Genomic DNA, 21,608 nt, shown 5'->3' on the forward strand with positions numbered 1-21,608 from the left:
CAGAACACTATAAACCAACTACAGTGGAAAAATAAGTAAATAAAAATCATTTAAGGAGTTCCCGTCGTGGCGCAGTGGTTAACGAATCCGACTGGGAACCATGAGGTTGCGGGTTCGATCCCTACCCTTGCTCAGTGGGTTAAGGATCCAGCATTGCCGTGAGCTGTGGTGTAGGTTGCAGACGCGGCTCGGATCCCGTGTTGCTGTGGCTCTGGCGTAGGCCAGTGGCTACAGCTCCGATTGGACCCCTAGCCTGGGAACCTCCATATGCCACGGGAGCGGCCCAAAGAAATAGCAAAAAGACAAAAAAATTTTAAAAATTTAAAAAAATCATTTAAGAGCTCAAAAAAAATTTTTTGCAGTATTTTATAATGTAATTTCCTTAACTCTTCTTGAAGGTTATTTAAGTGGATAGTCAGTTCACATAACCCTATTTGTTATATAGTACATTCTCTTCTCACTGATTTGAAGCCCCTTTATCTTAACCTAAATTTCTGTGTATATTTCTGGATTTTCTATTCTGTTCTTTTTGTTGTGTTTTCCTAATTTCTTTACCAATAGTGTACATCTTTATTTTAAAGATTTTTTTTGGAGTTCCCGTCGTGGCACAGTGGTTAACGCATCCGACTAGGAACCATGAGGTTGCGGGTTCGATCCCTGCCCTTGCTCAGTGGGTTAAAGATCTGGCATTGCCGTGAGCTGTGGTGTAGGTCGCAGACGTGGCTCGGATCCCGCGTTGCTGTGGCTCTTGGGTAGGCCAGTGGCTACAGCTCTGATTAGATGCCTAGCCTGGGAACTCCATATGCTGCAAGAGCGGCCCAAGAAATGGCAAAAAGACAAAAAAAAAAAAAAGATTTTTTTGTTGTAGTTGATTTACAATGTACAGTCAATTTCTGCTATACAACAAAGTGACCCATATGTACATGTATACATACATATTTATATATATACACATTCTTTTTCTCATATTATCCTCCGTCATGTTCCATCACAAGTGATTAGATAGAGTTCCCTGTACTATACAGCAGGATCTCATTGCTTATCCACCTCAAATGCAGTAGTTTGCACCTGGGAGTTCCTGTTGTGGTGCAGTAGAAACGAATCCAAATAGTATCCATGAGGATGCGGGTTTGATCCGTGGCCTCAATCAGGGAGTTGGTTATCCAGCATTGCAGTAAGCTGTGGTTTAGGTCACAGACATGGGTCGGATCCCATGTTGCTATGGTGTAGGCTGGCAGCTGTAAACTCTGATTTGACCCCTGACCTGGGAACTTGGTTATGCCTCAGGTGCAGCTGTAAAAAGCAAAGAAAAAAGAAAGTCCAAACTCCCAGTTCATCCCAGTGCCTCCCCCTTGGCAACCGCAGGTCTGTTCTTCAAGCTCCATATTAGGAGTGCTAGTCGTGTCCTGATTCCTTCTCTCTTTTTTCCTTTTTCCTTTTCTACCCAGTTATGTGGAGGGTTTCTTTCCTTTTGGAAGTTTAAGGTCTTCTGCCAGCATTCAGTAGATATTCTACATGTATTTTTTTTTTTTTTTTGATGTGTTTGTTGGAAAAGGTGAGTGCCACATCTTACTCCTCCACCATCTTTTTTTTTTGTCTTTCTCTCTTTTTTAGGGTCGCACCTGGTGGCATATGGAGGTTCCCAGGCTAGGGATCCAGTTGGAGCTGTAGCCACCAGCCTACCCAAGAGCCACAGCAATGTGGGATCCGAGCCAGGTCTGCGACCTACACCACAGCTCACACCAACCCTGGATCCTTAACCCACTGAGCAAGGCCAGGGATTGAACCTGCATCCTCATGGATCCTAGTCGGGTTCATTAACCATTGAGCCACAATGGGAACTCCCACTCCTCCACCATCTTGATCCTTCCTCTTTTTTTTTTCATAGCCACACCTGTGGCATATGGAAGTTCCCAGGCCAGGCATTGAATCCAAGGCACAGCTGCAAGCTATGCCACAGCCATGGCAATGCCGGATCCTTTAACCCACTTCTGACTGGGGCTTGAACCCACACCTCTGCAGTAGCCCGAGCCACTGTAGTCAGATTCTTAACCCACTGTGCCACAGGAAGAACTTCAACCAATAGTGTACTTCTAATTACGTCAGGTTACTATGTCTTTTGAAATCTGAGACGATGAGAACATTTTCCTTCATTTATTTTATTTTACACAGCTATTCTTATTGCTTTCCTCTACAGCTTTTTTCCTCTTTTCTCTCTGCTTACTACTACTTCTTAGTGTTGCTGTAATCTTACTCTACCCTCTTCTGATTTCTGGCTATTAAGTTATATGTGAAGTAGAAAACTAGATAACAGACTACTGGTATTTTAGATAAAGTGATCTTTAAATTGAGGAAATGAAGAATTCATATGAGATTGATTCGTGAGTAGAATGTTCATGCTTTAATACATAAAATTTATTACATGTGTTTTAATTTCTAGGAGGCTTAATTTGTTGTTTCTAGGTTCTTCGTAATATTTTAAATAGTTGATGTTGCTGAATATGCCACCTATATATAAACATTCATGTGTGTTAAAATTATTTTTTTAATTGTATAGTTGATTTCAAATATCATGTTTCAGGTGTACATCAAAGTGATTCAGTTATACACACACACACATATTCTTTTCAATTATAGGTCATTATAAGGTATTGAATATAGTTCCCTGTGCTCTACAGTAGGACCTTATTGTTTATCTATTTTTATATAGTAGTATCTGTTAATCCCATAATCCTAATTTATCCCTCCCCTCTAAAATTTTTAAAGCAGAAACTATGTTTAAATCACTTTGCTGAACAACTTTCTTTATTTCTATCATTTTACGTTAATGAAAGCTGTCTTTTCATAGAGAAACAAAGTAAACATGACCAAGCCTGGTTTTTTCCCTTTGGGGTTTTCTTTTCTGATAATGCAGTAGAGATTAAAATTAAAATTTTAAAAGAGGAGTAGGTAGTTAAGTAGAATAAGATATTACTTTACATCAGTTATAATCAGATGCTATTATAAGAGTAGCATATGTTCCCATGGTGCATCTTTAACTCAAGGTCAGCTTTAAAAAAAGCTTTGACTTGCTCTGTGGTTTGAAAAAAATAATTCTCACTGGCCTTGGGCAGTTATAGCATTTATTTTACCTAAGTTGCTAGGCTTATATGAGGAATTTAAAGTAGCCATCTCTTCCTCACTGCAAAATCAGTAATAGACTCCTACATTAGCTGTTTGGTTCTAAAGCATAGGAAATAGAAAAAATAGTAGTGCTGTTTTGTTTTTTGGTTTGGTTTGTTTCTTTTTAGGGCTGCGCCTGTGGCATATGAATTTCCCAGGCTAGGGGTCAAATTGGAGCTTCAACTGATGGCCTGCACCACAGCCACAGCCACCCAGGATCCTAGCCACGTCTATGACCTACACCACAGTTGATGGCAACTCCAGATCTTTAACCCACTGAGTGAGGCCAGGGATCAAACCCACATCCTCCTGGATACTACTAGTTGGGTTCGTTACCACTGAGCTAAGACGGGAACTCCAGTAGTGCTATTTTGTTACATTTGTATATTCAAATTAAATGAATATATTCAGTATGCTTTTTGAAATTTTATTTTAAGCTTTTTTTCTTTTTCTTCAATATCTCTCTGGCACTGTGAATTAGAGTGTGTGTGTGTTGCATACTACTTAGGACATACCTGAACAGGTGAATTAAGAGTTTCTGTGATTGTACTAAGATTAGGAACATCTGACAGACATAAAAAAACCTATACTTTTTCTAGGCATTTCAAGTTTGGAATACTTTCACAGATCTAGAAATAGGATAGTTCTAAATTAAAATTAGCATCTGGAGTCTAGTCAGAGCTCACTTGGGCAAGAAACATACCCATTTAGGCTTGGGGTTCCTAAGCCATATATATATATATTTTTTTTTTTTCCTATAAGATTCAGCAAATTGACATGCTATGTGACAACTAACAAAGAGGATCCTGCCTACAAAGACATATATTGGTTGGTCCACACAGAGTTTTAAAATATTTAGATTTATGGCTTATCCCTGAAAAATTGAAAGATCTGACAACCTGGGCAGCAACTAGCTAGATGGATTTGTACTGTCCAGTTTGCTAGAATCCATACCGCTGTTTATCCTGAATGTGTCAGTTGCTGTTTATCACCACACTTGCACAATTACACACTTGCTTAACTCATTTATGTTCCTACCCAGCAACTGAAGACTTGGAATATCTAATTTATATTCGTCAGTCTATATCTTTCTGTGTCCGGTTCAGCTAAGGTAAAAATGACTAGATAGCAATTTACTATAGTTAGAACAATCAACTCTTTTTTTTCCAGAAACGCATTCATATTCATGTCTTCATTTTCTTTTTTTCATTTTTTGAATGCAGTACTTAATTCTGAGATATTTAATCTGCTAGCTACTGAATCCTACTCACTTAAACTCCCAGCACCTTGACTCTGCCTTTGATCACCTCTATCTGCAGTAGTATCTTCTGCTTCTGAAGTCTTAGAATACTTATTTTCTGTACTACTGCAAGTTTATTGTAGTAGAAATTTAGAAAACGTCATGCAATTAAAAAATCATTGTGGGCTTCGGTTAGCCTTTTCCTATTATGGTTCATAGTTCACTTTTTCAAAGAAATACGTATAGTGTTGTCATTTTGAAGATTAAAATTTTAAGTTACTACTTTCCTAATTTCTGTAATTTTCCTTGTTGGCCTTTGAATATTAAATTTAAATACTATTTTCCTTGCTTTCAGTTACAGATGAGGACACAGTAAAGAGGTATTTTGCCAAGTTTGAAGAAAAATTCTTCCAAACCTGTGAAAAAGAACTTGCCAAAATCAACACATTTTATTCAGGTAAGTAGTTTTTTTTGGTATAACATACAAGAGACAATTTCTGCTGCTAAGGAAGGAGAAACTCTACTGTATTATAGTTGAAACTTCTGATCATTTTAATATTTGGGCTTGTTTTTCTAACTGTACTGCAGTTAAGGGATATTTAGCTGAGGTAGTAATGCATCCGGAATTCACTGATTGAGCTTTATATGGTCGTTGCCTAGATTCTCTTGCATTTGCAAGGATTTGGGGACCTTATTGTGAAGGAATACCTTGACAGAGCTTCTCTATAGCCCAGTCCAAAGCATAAAAGAGTCAGAAACTTGATTTTATCATTTCTCTCAGAGCTGAACAATGCAGTTGCACCTTTTCAATAATACAAGTTTTATGCCTTTACATTGCATAGGACATTCATCTGTCTCTCTAGGGCATGGTTTCCAGAGTGGCATTTGTAAGATGCTATTGGAGTTGAGAAGATACGATATTAGAACTTCTATTTATTTATGTCGGGCCTTTTAAATTTTTGTTTTATGTATATATTTATTCCCCTACTCCTTTAACATCTGTTTTTCCATCTGCAGAACTCATATTGCTTCACTCTCTCAGGCTCCTTCCAAAATTACTTCTGTTTCCATTAGCCCTTGTGTTTTTAGTCCCTTTACCCTCATTGCCTGACGTTGATTGCTTCTGTTTAGCACAGTCCAACTGTGTACCAATCTAACCTTTTACCTTCTTCATGCCAACGCAGGCTGTTTGAGACAACTAGGAAAAAAGAAAAATCGTGTAACAGAACAAATTTGAACCACTGTAAATTTATTGTTGCATTCTTAACTGTGCCCTCAAAGCTGCCTGTTAGTCCTAATCAGTACCCTTGTCTTTGCACCAAAGTGCTTTTCTAATCCCTATACCATTCTCTTGAACGCTCAACCCAACTGTCTCCCTATCGTATTCATTATACGTCCTACTTTACAAATAAAACTAAGGCCTTTGATTCCTGTTGATGTATAATACTTATGCAGATCTGTGCCACCCCTCCCCCAAATACCTAGCCATTCTGACCCTTATTTATTTTCTTCCAGTGTTTGTAGAAAAGATATCCCTCTTCAGCCCATGGCAAATCCTAAAATTACTCTGACTGAATTTCAGCTCTTGGAGACCTTGTTCTAGAAATTATTTTCTCCAAAGTATTATTGAATAAATGCATTGTTAACTTCCCTTTTTACTAGTTTAGTCTACTTAGCAAGTCATTCCCTTAAAATAAAAAATAAATTAAAAGGAAACAAATAACTTAGCTCTTTGTTCTTCTTCTCTTCCATTTATGGCTGGATTTCTTCTAAGCAGAGGGAGCAGTTTATGTAGAGTCACAAAGCTGTGAAAGGGCTTGGCATATATGCATATCCTTTTCATTACACCTGGAAAGCAGAGACAAAACAAATATTATTTGAAACCATGCAAACAAATAGATTTTCAGCAAGGGAAAATTGTACAAAAGGAGTTGAAGTGTTCAACGACAAAGATAATTTCCACAATTAGGAGGTAAGAGGATAAAGAGGAAGCAGCAATGCAGAGGAGAGGGCAGTAATATAATGTGGAATGAGGAAGAGGAGACTAAAAGAGGAAGGTATTTGTAGTGGAAACATTATTTAGACTGAGAAAAGGCTATTGGGAGATTTAAGGCTGTAAATGAGAAATACACAAGGTCAAGTTTATTAACATTTTTCTTTTACTATGAATGTTTCTGGGAAGAATTTCTGATCCCAACTGTGATTGGATAATTTGATCACAAAAAATAGGTAATGCTTCTTGGTTTACAAAGAATATCTGCTCTTAGCAATAGGTACATTATTGTATTTTGAATTACAGTAAAAAATACAAATTATGACCCCATTTCACAGACAGATGTGTGTGTTTTATGTATGTTTGCATGCATTATCTTGAGTGTGTATATGCAATATGTTTGATTAAAATTTTTTTCATGAAATACTTATCCTTACTGTTTATAATATATTCTGTTTCATCTAATTTGTATTTGATTTTTAAAATGCTGATTTATGATATGTTAAATTGCTTTCATGACCCCATATTTGGTTACAACTCTCAGTCTGAAAAATGGTATTTTAGACTTGGTTATTTTTCAAAAATAATTTTAGGCTTTCCATGATTGAAAATTGGGGAACTGTAATTTAATGACTTTCTTCCTCTGTGTGTATTGGTAGAATGTTTAGAGCATATCTCTTGATGTCATCAAGGAGTAGGTACAGATTGATAGACTTGAGACTGATCTTTTGCCAGGTCAGGAAGTGGTAGGTAATATGAAGACATGATTGACAGAAATAGAATTTGGCACTTGTCCTAGACAGTGTCATTTTTCTCCTTGTTTAGCCACCTTCTTCATGGCAGATTGTCTTGTAGACTGCAATCCTCAGATACTAGGACATATGAAAAACTATAAATAATGTAGGGGTGAGTTCATCTTATAAACTTATGTCCACCCAGTTCACAAATTATTTAATGATCAGCTAAGGATGGTTTGTTCGTTTGTTTGTTTTGGGGCGGCATCTGCAGCATATGGAAATTCCCAGGCTAGGGGTCCAATCGGAGATCCAGTTGCCAGCCTACACCACAGCCACAGCAACATGGGATCCAAGCTCTATGACCTATACTACAGCTCATGGCAATGCCGGATCTTTAACCCACATCCTCATGAATCCTAGTTGGGTTTGTTAACCACTGAGCCATGAAGGGAACTCCCATTTTTCTTTACTTTTATAGAATTTGAGGCACCATATAACCACTGAGTGTTTGTAATGAAACATAAGAGTATCTCACTGAAATGCTAAATGTTCATTTTATAAGCCATTATATCTAGTACTCGCACATCTAAATTGTGACTTAATGGATAGTTTTGCTCTTTGCTTATATGTGGGTTAAAATGTGGATTAAATATATTTAATTAAGTGACCATAGGTTTGTAGTATTGTTTAAAATTCTGTTGTCTTTGCATTTCTTCCTACCTCATTGCAACAGAATCAATTACTTAAAAGCTGTTAAAGGATGGAAAGTTGGGGAAAGTTGGGAAGGTAAATTAAAGCTTTCAGGGTGGCTTGCTTTCTTGTTAATGTGCCTGATGAAAATTAGAATTCTAATTATTTATGTTCTGTCCAAAATAAATGTTGCTTTCTTCATTTTTTTTAATGATTGATAGGATTCTATTAATAAACAAGCCATGGGACACCAACTTCCTTTTCTTTTTTCTTCTTTCTTTCGTCCTTCTTGCTTATGCTTTCTTATCCTAAGACTGAAAGCATGGGGAATGTCCATAGTCATAGGGTAACATTTTTAGGATGGCATTTTCACCAGAAAAAAAGCAGACTGTCATCTAAATTAGCATGCTTTTAAACAATTGCAGGTTGCAATCCAATAAAAAATCCAGGCATTTTTTAAAAAATATGAATAGAATATAGTAGAATGAAAAATATCCAAGTACATCTAATGCATTTCTTTACCAATTGTATCTTTTTTTTAGTTGTATGTACAATACGATACTTGTTATTTCAGAGTTTTGCAAAGTACTGTGAAAGTGAACATGAAGAAGCATGAATGGAAACATTTAAACTTTGTCTTTGAAAATATGTGGGCATTTGCCAAATGCCCTTGGAGGAGTATGTTTGGGAATGGTTGAGCGGGGAGTGGGAGATTTGGAGTACAGTGTTCCAGGGCAAGGGGAAAATCTATCTGGAGGCATAGTGCATTAAAGTACAGGACATATATGGGGTAAAGAGAATAACAAATAGTCACCTGAGGCTGAAGTTGTAAGAAAATAAGGAGTATTGTTAATTAGAGAGAAAAGTGAAATGGAAGAATATGGATTTTTTTCACCCATGAAGATTTTAGATGTAAGTATTTAAAGTGTAAAAATTTCAGGTAGTAAGAATTCCAGATAAAAGCAGTGCAGAAATTGCATGTAATGTAACAAGATTAACTGTTCCAAATTATCTATAATCGGTCAAAATACTTACGAACTTACTTTGTACTTCAGGTAACAGTGGTCCATAAATTTAATCAGCAAGATGGTAACATTGCAAGACAAATAAGCAGTAAAAGTATTCTAAAACATTATCTTATCAAGAATTATTCTTTGGAGTTCCCATTGTGGCGCAGCGGAAACAAATCCGACTAGGAACCATGAGGTTGCAGGTTTGAGCCCTGGCCTTGCTCAGTGGGGTTAAGGATCTGGCATTGCCATGAACTGTGGTATAGGTCGCAGACATGGCTTGGATCCTGCATTTCTGTGGCTGTGGTGTAGGCTGGCAGCTGTAGCTCCGATTTGACCCTTAGCCTGGGAACCTCCTTGTGCCATGGGTGTGGCCCTAAAAATCAAAAAAAAAAAAAAAAAGAATTATTCTTCAATTGCATAACAATATAACAGCTTCACTATTTCGAGGATACCTTGTATTTCCAAGATACATTTTTTTAAAGTAAAAATATATATACAAATCTGGTTAAACCTAAAAAATACCTTCTTAGTCTTTTTTATTTAGCTCTTTGAGGGACACATAAGTGCTTTGAAAGTTCTTGAATGGTTATTGGAAATTTTTATCAAATTTTTATTATATGAGAGCTTGTGGCATTAAACATATTTTATTAAAATAATTATTCTTATTCAGAGTCAGTTGATTCACTGGCATGGATAGAAATTGAAATTTATTGCCAAAATAGGCTATTTTTATCAGTATAAAATTGCTAAGGAATATTCATTTTTATTTTTTATAACTGATTTGTAGATTTTTATTCATAGACCAAAATATATTTTTTACTAATGATTTTTATTTTTCCATTAGAGCTGGTTTACAGTGTTCTGTCAATTTCTACTCTACAGCAATGTGACCCAGTCACACACACACACATATATATATATATACACATGCTTTTTCTCACATTATCCTCCATAAGTGATTAGATATTGTTGTTTGTGCTATACAGGAGGATCTCATTGCTTATCCACTCCAAATGCAATAGTTTGCTTCTATTAACCCCAGACTCCCAGTCCATCCCACTTCCTTCCCTTCCCTTTTGGCAACCACAGGTCCGTTCTTCAAGTCCCTGAGTTTCTTTTCTGTGGAAAGGTTCATTTGTGCCATATATTAGATTCTAGATATAAGTGATATACAGTATTTGTCTTTCTCTTTCTGACTTCCTTCATTTAGTATGAGAGTCTCTAGTTCCATCTCCATGTTACTTAAAATGGCATTGTTTTGTTCTTTTTATGGCTGAGTAGTATTCCATCATCATATATATACCACATTATCATAATCCATTCATCAGTCGGTGAACATTTAGGTTATTTCCATGTCTTAGCTATTGTCAATAATGTTGCAATTAACATAGGGGTGTTTGTATCTTTTTCAGTGAAAGTTTTGTCCAGGTATATGCCCAGGAGTGGGATTACTAGGTTGAACCATAGTTCTATATTTACTTTTCTGAGGCACCTCCATACTGTTTTCCATAGTAGTTGTACCAGTTTACATTCGTACCAAGAGTACAGGAGGGAACACTTGTTGGAGAAATTCTTTATTTCTTCTTCTGTTTTAAATGATATTCTTGTTGGGGAGAGTATTCTAGGCTACAGATTTTTCCCTTTTAGAACTTTGAATATACCTTGCCACTCTCTTCTGGCCAGGAGTGTTTCTGCAGAGGAATCAGCTGGTAGGCTTATGGGGGTTCTATTATAATTAATGCTTTGTTTTTCTCTTGCTGCCTTTAGAATCCTCTCCTTATCTTTAACGTTTGCTGTTTTTGTTGTAATATGTCTTGGGGTGGGCCTGTTTGGGTTCAACTTGTTTGGGGCCCTCTCTGCTCCTGTATCTTGATATCTGTTTCCTTTAGGTTTGGAAAGTTTTCAGCCATAATTTCTTCAAATATATTTTCAGTCCTCTTTTCTTCTCCTTCTAGAGTCCCTATTATGCATAGATTGGCCTGCTTTATACTATCCCATAGATCTCTTATATTGCCTTCATGTTTTTTCATTTGGTTTTCTGTTTTCTGTCCTGATTGGGTATTTTCCATTATTCTTGGGTTGAATCCCACTTGGTCATGGTATATGATGTTTTTAATGTATGATTGGATTCTATTTGCTGATATTTTGTTGAGAACTTTTGCATCTGTATTCATCTAGGATACTGGCCTGTACTTTTCTTTTTTGTTAGTGTCTTTGTCTGATTTTGGTATCAGGGTGATGGTGGCTTCTTAGAATGTCTTTGGGGGTATTCCCTCATCTTCAGTCTTTTGGAAGAATTTGAGAAGGATCAGTATAAGTTCTTTGTATGTTTGGTAGAATTCACCTGGGAAGCCATCTAGTCCTGGACTTTTATTTGTATGGAGTTTTAAATTATAGATTACATTTCACTTCTAGTGATCAGTCTGTTTAATTTTATCTGTTTCTTCTTGATTCATTTTTAGTGAAACTTGTATTTCTTTTAGGTTATTGAATTTGTTGGCATATTTGTTCATAGTATTCCCTTATGGCTTTTTGTGTTTCTACAGTGTTGGTTGTTATGTCTCCTTTTTCACATCTTATTTTTTTATTTGTGTTCTCTCCTCTCGGTGAGCCTTCCCAGAGGTTTGTCAATTTTGTGTACCTTTTCAAAGAACTAGCTCTTGGTTTTATTGATTTTTTTTTCTTTTTTAAATTTAATCTTTATTTATTTCCCCTCAGTCTCTTTATTATTTTCTTCCTTCTGCTGACTTTAGGTTTATTTTGTTATTCTTTTTCTAATTCTTTTAAGTGGTAGATTGTTCATTTGATATTTTTCCTGCTTTTTGAATTTTCATGTATTGCTTGAATTTCCTATGCTTGCTTTTATTGCATCCCATAGATTTTTGTGTGGTAATCTATACTGTTTTTGATCATGAGGGTAATAAGACAACATATATGCAGTAGAAATGCTTAACTTGTATAAAAAGAATCCTGAGATTAATTTTACTTTAGACTTAAGTGTGAAGTTTGAATATAGGTGAATAGTTATTTTTCACCTATAGAAGACTACAAAACACTAAACTGCTATATAAAATATGTAAATTATTAGGTACAAAATAAAATATATGCTTACTCTGGCTTTAGACATAAAAGAGTATCAAAACCATGAGCAAATAATAAACTATTAAAATTGACCTTTAAAAATAACATAATAGAAATTTTAAATGAAAACATAGTCACTTAAGTTAATATCTTAAACAGTGGTTAGGTAGAGCTTAAGAGAGAATTTATAAATGGCAGACAGAGCTGCAGTAGTCATTCAGAATGAAGCACAACAAGACAGAGAAGAAAATATAAGATATGTAAACATTAGAGCAAGAATATCAAGAAGGAATTGTTGATATCTGTGGTTTGCATTTTTTATTACCTATTCCATTATTTCCTTTATCCTCAACCAGTACCTTAGCTGGCTAGAGTTCTTTATTGGATGGGATAACCCAAACTCTTAATTCCTCAAGGTGTTGGATAGCTCTTATCTTTTTTGATTGCTTTATTTTTCCATTAAATTTATTATTGGTCATGGAACTACTAGGATGTATTCTGGAGAGTCTCCTGGGTTGCACATTACTTTTTTGCTATTTTTGTCTTATCTCTCCCCTTGGTAATCAGAATCAATCACTTTAACCAATAAATAACCTTCTTTGCCTATTGGTTCAGTGGTGTATGATGAGCCCAAAATGGCAGGTGGCTGTCTCATCTTCTTTCAGTGAAACTATTATTGTATTCCTGTGAAAGAGGCATTTCTCCTTGAGAACTAACCATAGGCAGAGCTCAAGTTACAGATTGGGAAGCAAAAATTATGAGTGGATTATTAGATAAAATAGCGAAAGGAGCCACTCCTACTTCCACCCGATTCCTAGACTATATTTTGGCTGTGGTTGGGATAGCAACATATAATGCTCTTGATACTGCATTCTGTAATGTGGAACCCCATCCTTTTAGAGTTTTGCCTCCCGCCTCATTTCAATATGCCTTTCTCTTAGGCCAGCTCTTTCTAAGTATGTGGTAAAACCTTTTATTCCACGGGTATGCCCTTTGCTTTACTACCGTGAAAATGGACGAGGCATTCCAGTTCATTGTGATGCTAGCAGAAACATGCTAGCAGGGAAGGCACATCCATATCAAGAAAACACTTCTTCTAGAGTTCCCATTGTGGCTCAGCAGTAATGAACTCAACTAGTATCCGTGAGGACGCAGGTTCGCTCCCTGGCTTAGCTCAGTGGGTTATGGATCCAGTGTTGCTGTGAGCTGTGGTGTAGGCTGGCAGCTTAAGCTCCAATTCAGCCCCTAGCCTTGGAACTTCAATGGGTGCAGCCCTACAAAGGCAAAAAAAAAAGAAAACGTTTGTTCTGGAGTTCCCTTTGTGTGTGCCTCAGCAGGTTAAGTACCTGACATAGTCTCCGTGAGGATGAGGGTTCATTCCCTGGCCTCGCTCAGTAGGTTAAGGATACAGTGTTGCTGTGAGGCGTGGTGTAGGTGGCAGATGCGCTTGGATCCCATGTTGCTGTGGTGTAGGTGGGCAGCTTCAGCTCCAATTCAACCACTAGCCTAGGAACCTCCATATGCTGAGAGTGCAGCCCTACAAAGACAAAACAAAAGAAAACATTTATTCTGGAGTTCCCGTTGTGTGTGCCACAGCAGGTTAAGAACCTGACATAATCTCCATGAGGATGAGGGTTCAATCCCTGGCCTCGCTCAGTGGGTTAAGGATCCAGTGTTTCCACAAGCTGGGGCATAGGTCACAGATGTGGCTCAGATCTGGTGTTGCTGTGGCTATGGCATAGGCTGGCAGCTGCAGCTCTGATTTGACCCCTAGCTTGGGTACTTCCATATGGTGCAGGTGTGGCCATAACAAGAAAACAAAAAGAAAAAAAGAAAGAAAACATTTGTTCCAAAGAGAATAAATCTCTGCTCCCTGCATCCAGTGCCTGCAACCTGCTGCTAAGTAGCTGACCATTTCCAATGACAAAAGATGTCATTCATTTATGGAGCTCATTGCTAGTCTCTGCTGCCAGGCAAGTATCTGCATTATTAGATATGTAATTGCACACTATGTGCTTGAGACTGTGTTGATGCTTCAGTAACAATACCACATCTACAATAGTAGCTGCCTTCAGAATGACCGCTTAAGTTTACAGTAATAATCCACACTTATTCTTGAAGATCTGTCCAACTTCTGCACAGACTAAACAGATTAATTAAATGGAGATGTGATAAATAACATCATCCCTGGTGGCACTAACTTCTGAAGTTCCCCTAAGGATATGTTTTTGCTTCTGGCTTATTACTATCTTGATAGGGAGAAATTCCAGGAATTCTCACTGGCCCTTCATACCATAACCGTCCTTTCCCCTGGGTCAGAGTCAGTGTGGAAATTCCACCAGTAGCCCACTATTTCTATTCCAATTATACATCACATAATTAGGGATATAATCACAGCACAAACCTGTGAACCAGCTGGGTCCACTGTTAGTTAAACCTGGGCTAATATTCCATCTGTCACTTAAATGCTATAAATCTCCATTTTTGACTGCTGGATTAAATGGCATTTGGACTCTCCAGAAATTTGCATCAGTTAAAAGATATATAGTAGACATAATGCTAAAGTGGTCTCCAAGATCCCTTCCCTCTTATATACACATCTTTTCTTAGTTACTCAGTCAAACACTAACTTAGGTGCTGCTATGAATGGATTTTGTGGGTATATGCTATGAAGGTCTCAAATCAATTGACTTTAGGAAAGTGAGGTTATTCCCCATGAGCCTGACCTACTCATGGGAGAATTTAAAAGGGACTGACCTATTTCTGAAGTGAGAGATTTAAAGCATAAATATTCGCAAGGTTGTACAACGCTCACCACTGTCTAATTTCAGAACATTCATCACCCCCAAAAGATCCTGTACCCATTAGCAATCACTTCTTTTCTTGGAGTTCCCGCCGTGGCGCAGTGGTTAACGAATCCGACTAGGAACCATGAGGTTGCGGGTTCGGTCCCTGCCCTTGCTCAGTGGGTTAAGGATCCAGCATTGCCGTGAGCTGTGGTGTAGGTTGCAGACGCGGCTCGGATCCCGCGTTGCTGTGGCTCTGGCGTAGGCCAGTGGCTACAGCTCCAATTCGACCCCTAGCCTGGGAACCTCCATATGCTGTGGGAGCGGCCGAAGAAATAGCAAAAAAAAAAAAAAAAAAAAGACTTCTTTTCTTCCCTCCTACTATCCCCTGCCATCCGGTAATCTATTTTCTTTCTCTGTGGATTTGTCTGTTCTGGGCATTTCATATAAATGGAATGACACAATTCTGCGGCATTTTACGCCTGGCTTCTTTCACTTAGCGTTATGTCTTCAAGAATTTTCCATGTTGTGGACCTAGAAATTATCATGCTCAGTGAAGTTAGATATTAAGACACCACTAACATGTGGAGTCTAAAAAAAGGACATAATGAACTTCTTTGTAGAACAGATATTGATTCACAGACTCTGAAAAACTTACGGTTTCCAAAGGAGACAGGCTGGGGGTGGGGGGATGGGTTGGGGGGTTGGGATGGAAGTGCTATGAAATTGGGTTGTAATGATCATTGTACAACTATAAATGTCATAAAGTTCATTGAGTAAAAAAAAAAGATTCATCCATATTGTAACTTGAATCAGTACTTCATTATTTTTTGACTCAGAAATCTTCTGTTGTATATATATACCATATTTCACTTATCCATTCACCAGTTAATGGATATTTGGGTTGATGCCACTTTGTAATTTTGTGAATACCAGTTTTTGTTTATATACAAATTTTTGTTTGAATGTATGTTTGCAGTTCTCTTGGGTAGATACCTAGGAGTAGAATTGGCTGGATCTTAAGGTATCTCTATGTTTAACCTTTTGAGAACTGCCAAACTGTTTTCCATATTATGACGTGGCTGTACCATTTTGTTTTCTCACTCTTAGCAGCTTTTAAAATTCTTTATCTTCAATCTTCATCTGTAAAAGGAAGAGGGCGAGAGTGTTGCAGGGGCAAGAGTGGGGTAGAATTAAGGGAGGGTATTAGACTGAAATATGTGTTTTCCTATCTAATTCTAATTATACATGCAGCATTTTTTTCTTCTAGAAATTTTAGGGCAACAAACTAATTAGTAAATCTGAAGTCATTGAGAACTTTTATCAGCTTTTTTATCTTGATGATTTGACAATTTTGTTTTATTTCTTGTAGAAAAGCTTGCAGAGGCTCAGCGCAGGTTTGCTACACTTCAGAATGAGCTTCAGTCATCACTGGATGCACAGAAAGAAAGCACTGGTGTTACTACACTGCGACAACGCAGAAAGCCAGTCTTCCACCTGTCCCATGAGGAACGTGTCCAACATAGGAATATTAAAGACCTTAAATTGGCCTTCAGCGAGTTCTACCTCAGTCTTATCCTGCTGCAGAACTATCAGGTACTTCAGTTCTTACACCTGGAGAATAGAACCTTTAAATGATTGAGAAATTATAATAAATGAAGTTAACCTTGAGCTGTACTAATGGGACAGTCCAAAAAGGGAAATTCTTAGCATGTCATTTCATTATTGTTTTGGGTCTTACGAGGATTTCAGGTGTTCTTATTGGCTAAAAAACCAGCTATCAGAGATGGTAAAATAATGTTAACAAGATCTCAAAAAGATCAGTTTTCCAAACCCTTTTTTACCGTATTCAGGAGTAGCTCTTCACTCAAGGAGTAATAGTTAGCTTTCTGTTTAGGAGGCATCTCTGTTAGTAGTGAGTAGAAATAAAAAATAATATTTGTCTATGCAGCCACTGCTGGTTTTGTAAGGGCTTTTATACCCCTCCAGATCTACAGCTGAGAATCCTTTCAATTTTATTATCTGTAAGCTGCAATATGACTGTATTTAAAAAAAAAAAAAAACTTGCAAAAGAAAAGAAAATTTAAAACCCTTCCTGGGAGTTCCCATAATGGCTCAGTGGGTTAAGAACCCGACATAATGTTTGTGAGAATGCGGCTTTGACGCCTGGCATTGTTCAGTGGGTTAAAGATCTGGTGTTGCTGCAAGCTGGAGCATCATAGGTAGCAGATGCATCTCGGATCCAGCATTGCTACGGCCGTGGTGTAGCTCTGATTTGACCCCTAGCCCAGGAACTTCCATATGCTGCAGGTATGGCCATAAAAAGAAAAGTTTTTTTTTTTTTAAATCTGAAACTTTGAACTACCTTGTATACTAAATTATGGAAATGAATGGCATTTATTAATTTGTAATCCATTGTAGATTTGTTCACATAGTTAGATCTATAAAGAATATATTGAAAAACACATTATTTGTTCAGTGATAAACATTTAAATAGGCAAAAGCATCTTCTTAATCTTAGAGACCTTATATACTATATTTTTTCCATTTTATTCTTGTGATTGTTACTTTTAATCAGTAATTAAGATCATCACAGGATCATATGCTATAGGAAAAATAGAGGTTATAGAATAAAAGTATTATCATGAGTAAATACTAGAATTTTAAAATAAAAAGATCCATCCATGTTGGTGCAAATGTCATAGTCTCAATTCTGTAGTAATCTGAGTTGTTAATGCATATAGTTATTTCCATTTTTCCCTTTCACAATTCTACTTTCTTCTTTGCTTATTTCATATTTTATCATTCAGAGAAGAACCCAGATGGAAAATAATTTTAGAAGAATAAAAAAGTAATTATATAAAATATGTATGATGGGAAATTCCTTTGAAATTTATCTATAGCTTTATAATTTTTTAAAAGCATATAAAATGTATTTCTTCTTGTTTATAATGCTATAAAATATTAGTATTTCTAATATTTCATATTTTGTTAATTATACTTGCGTATTACAAGGAAATACCCTTGTTAAATTTTATTTTATTAATTTTGCCCGAAGTTTTTGTTTAGGGTCATTATTAAAAGCTTCTTTTTTTCATTTTTTAAAGTTTTATTGAAGTATAGTTGATTTACAAGGTTGTGGTAATTTCTGCTGTACAAGAAAGTGATTCAGTTATACATGTACACACATCCATTCTCTTTCAGATTATTTTTCCACGTAGATTATCACAGAATATTGGGTAGAGTTCCATGTGCCATACAGCAGGTCCTGGTTGGCCAATCATTCCATATACCTCAGTGTGCATATGCCAATCCCAACCCTCAAGTCCATCCTTTGGTAACCATAAGTTTTTCAAAGTCTGTGAGTCTGTTTCTGTTCTGGAAATAAGTTCATTTGTATTTTTTTAAGATTCCACATGTAAGTGATATCATATGATGTTTGTTTTTTACTATCTAACTTCACTTAGTATGATAATTTACATGTCCATCCATGTTGCTGCTGCAAATGGCATTATTTCATTCTTTTTTATGACTGAGTGATATTCCATTCTATATATATACCACATCTTCTTTATCCATTCCTCTGTCACTAAACATTTATGCTGCTTCCATGTCTTGGCTGTTGTAAATAGTACTGCAGTCAACATTGGGGTGCATATATCCTTTCGAATTATGGTTTTCTTTGGATAGATGCCCAGGAGTGGGATTGCTGGATCATATGGTAGTTGTATTTTTGCCAGAAATTTTTATTTGGGGTCATTATTAAAAGCTTCTTGAAAAATAGTTCTTAATTATAACAGTTTTAATCAATCCTTCATTCTTTTAGACTGTCTGTAAGAATGCATTTATTTTGCACATGAGGAAAAAGGAAAATGGATTAAAAGGAATCTCCAAATCATGGTGTGTGCATCTCAAGGAAGGTTTAAGATGATCCATTAAAGTCTGAAAAAAAAAAATATTAGCAAACCAGCAAACAAGCAAAATCCAATTTGGAGTGACTGCTCAATTTTTTTTTTTTTTCTTTATAACTGATGGGGATATGAGGTCAGTAAATTTGGAAGACCTCTGATTTAAAAGAACCTTGCAAATCCATGATTTCCCACTTTTTTGTCTGTTGATCAAAGAACAACAGAATTTGAGAATGTAGAAGAGTACAGTATTTTGATATTACAGAAATGGCTGAAAGGCATGAGTGCCTACCTGTTTTGTTATCAGCAAAACCCTATAAGTATAATCACTTCTTTTCCACTGACTCTTCTTTGCATACCTATCCCCAAACAGAATGGATGGAAACAAAATAAAAATTAAGAGAAATAGATGATCATCCATTTTCCATGGCTGTTTGTACATGCTTGCATATTAGGGGGGAAATACATAGCTGTACCAGTCCTTCAGAAAACAAAGAATAACTGTATCAGTGTGTGATAAATCCAAAATATTTTCTGAAAATATTCTTTTGATCAAAGAAGCAAAATAATATAAATTAGCTGTTTTAAGAACAAGTGTACATAGGAAAATGGAAATAAAGTTTTGAGTTTAGGATTTGAATTAATTTACATAAAATAGAAATAATAGAGTTCATGATTCAGAGTTTATATTTCTATAGCATACTACCTTGAAATGGATAAATGAAATAAGAAGTATCTTATTCTTTTATAGTAAATGCTTTTATGAAAGCATTGCTATTTGCCTCAGTGCTCAATCTTAGTCAACTCAGCCAGTGCAAATGCTTATTACTTTTCATTTTGTCTCATGGTGGTAGAAATATAAGTGTTTCTCATTTCTTTCTGTAGAATCTGAATTTTACAGGGTTCCGAAAAATCCTTAAAAAGCATGACAAGATCCTGGAAACATCTCGTGGAGCAGATTGGCGAGTGGCTCATGTAGAAGTAGCCCCATTTTATACGTGCAAAAAAATCAACCAGCTCATCTCTGAAACTGAGGTACAGTAATTTCACTTATATACTACATATTTTCAATAACATCATTTGAAATAAATATTTCATTATTTTTAACAAAACAGTTCTTCTATTCTCCTATTATTAGTTAGTTGCTAGCTTTAAATAAGTATATTCTTACTCATGATTTTTTCTTTTGCTTTTGTCAGTATATATTTACCAAGGGATCATCAGATTACTATATATATATGAGTGGTTCAGAATTATTTATGCATTACTCAAGTTTAGTATAACCTACATCAAAGTTCAATAATATGTCTCTCTAGGCTGTAGTGACCAATGAACTTGAAGATGGTGACAGACAAAAAGCTATGAAGCGTTTACGTGTTCCCCCTTTGGGAGCTGCTCAGGTTAGTATTTGTTTCCAGTTGTTTGGTGGTTCATTTTGCCTGTTTAATACTCAACACAGTCTGTTAGCTGATAAAGTATACTAATTTCATTACTTTAAAAAATGTTTCGGCCAAAGTTTCTCAGTAGTTAGTACTATTGTTACTTTCATTTTAAAAAATTAGATACCAGATCTCACTTCATAGTAAATTGTACTGTCTTTCCACCTTTCTCTTCTTAGTCTGTACTTCTTCTCTTGTTTATCCTTATTGACATACTAACTTGGTCTCACCACATGATTAAGACGAGATATTTATTTGATGATATGTGGGCAGGGAGTTCAGCTATTGCATACCTTCACCCAAAATGCAATAATTATATCTAAAAAGCATTTTTTTGTCTTTTTAGGGCCACATCCATGGCCTGGGGAAGTTCTCAGGCTAGGGGTCTAATCGGAGTTGTAGCTGCCGGCCTACACTACAACCACAGCAACACAGGATCCAGGCCGTGTCTGTGACCTACACTGCAGCTCATGGCAACGCCGGATCCTTAACCCACTGAGCAAGGCCAGGGATAAAACCCATGTCCTCATGGATACTAGTCATGTTCGTTACCATTGAACCACAATGGGAACTCCTAAAAAGCATTTATTAAATGATACCTACATAGTAGTTATACCAACAAAAAATTTAAGGGCTATCTTCTGCATCATAAATCTCAATAAATTTAAAAGGATTTAAATCATAGAAAGTATGTTCTCTGACCACAGCAGAATGGAAATCAATAATAGAAAGAGCTTCCTCATCCCAATGAAAGGTATTTACAAAAACCGCACAACTAAAACCATACTTGATGGTGAAACACTGAATGCTTTCTCCCTAACTAGGGACAATAAAAGGGTATTCATTCACCCTACCACTTCTGTTCAGCATTATACTAGAAATTATGGCCAATACATTAAGGTAAGAAAAAGAAATAAAAGACATTTAGATTAGAAGGAAATAAGTAAAACTGGTGGTGTTTTGTATTGTTTTGTTTGCTGATGACATGATGACCTGATTATAGAAAATCCAGTGACTTCATAGAATCTCTACTAGAACTAACTAGTGAGTTTAACAAGGTTGCAGAGTACAAGGTCAATATATAAAAATTAATTTTATTTCTTTATACCATCAAGAACAATTAGAAATCAAAAAATTTTAAATAAAAATTTATAGTAAAAATATGAGATATTTAGGGATAAATCTGACAAAATATGTGCAGGACCTTTACATTGAAAATTACAAAACAATGCTGAGAAAAGTTAAAGATGACAGATACACGTGAGAAGTTAGAAAACCCAGCATTTTTAAAGTATACATTTCTTTTAAAATTCACCCATAGACACAACACAAACTCAAAATCTCAATAGGCTGTTTTTTAAATAATTAGGAAGCAATTTTAAAGTTTATATGAAAATATGAAGGACCAAGAATAGCCAAAACAACTTTGAAACAACTAAGTTAAAAGTAATATGAGGAAAAAAATGTATATGTATGTATGAATAGGTGACTTTGCTGTACAGCAGAAATTGACACAGCATTGTAAATGAACTATAGTTTCATAAAAAAATTTTTTTAAG

General features: G+C 36.1%; 1 protein-coding gene across 1 annotated transcript in view; it reads left to right on the plus strand.

Moving 5' to 3' along the window:
* Window positions 1-21,608, plus strand: part of XPR1 (xenotropic and polytropic retrovirus receptor 1) — a 223,716-nt gene that overhangs the window by 116,313 nt on the left and 85,795 nt on the right. The window contains exons 3-6 of the mRNA XM_003130352.6: window positions 4,758-4,859; window positions 16,075-16,298; window positions 19,496-19,645; window positions 19,927-20,010. Coding sequence (XP_003130400.5) covers window positions 4,758-4,859; window positions 16,075-16,298; window positions 19,496-19,645; window positions 19,927-20,010 — 560 coding nt within the window. The remainder of the gene's footprint in view (window positions 1-4,757; window positions 4,860-16,074; window positions 16,299-19,495; window positions 19,646-19,926; window positions 20,011-21,608) is intronic.

This window comes from Sus scrofa, chromosome 9, assembly GCF_000003025.6.
Source record: "Sus scrofa isolate TJ Tabasco breed Duroc chromosome 9, Sscrofa11.1, whole genome shotgun sequence".
Lineage (NCBI taxonomy): Eukaryota > Metazoa > Chordata > Mammalia > Artiodactyla > Suidae > Sus > Sus scrofa.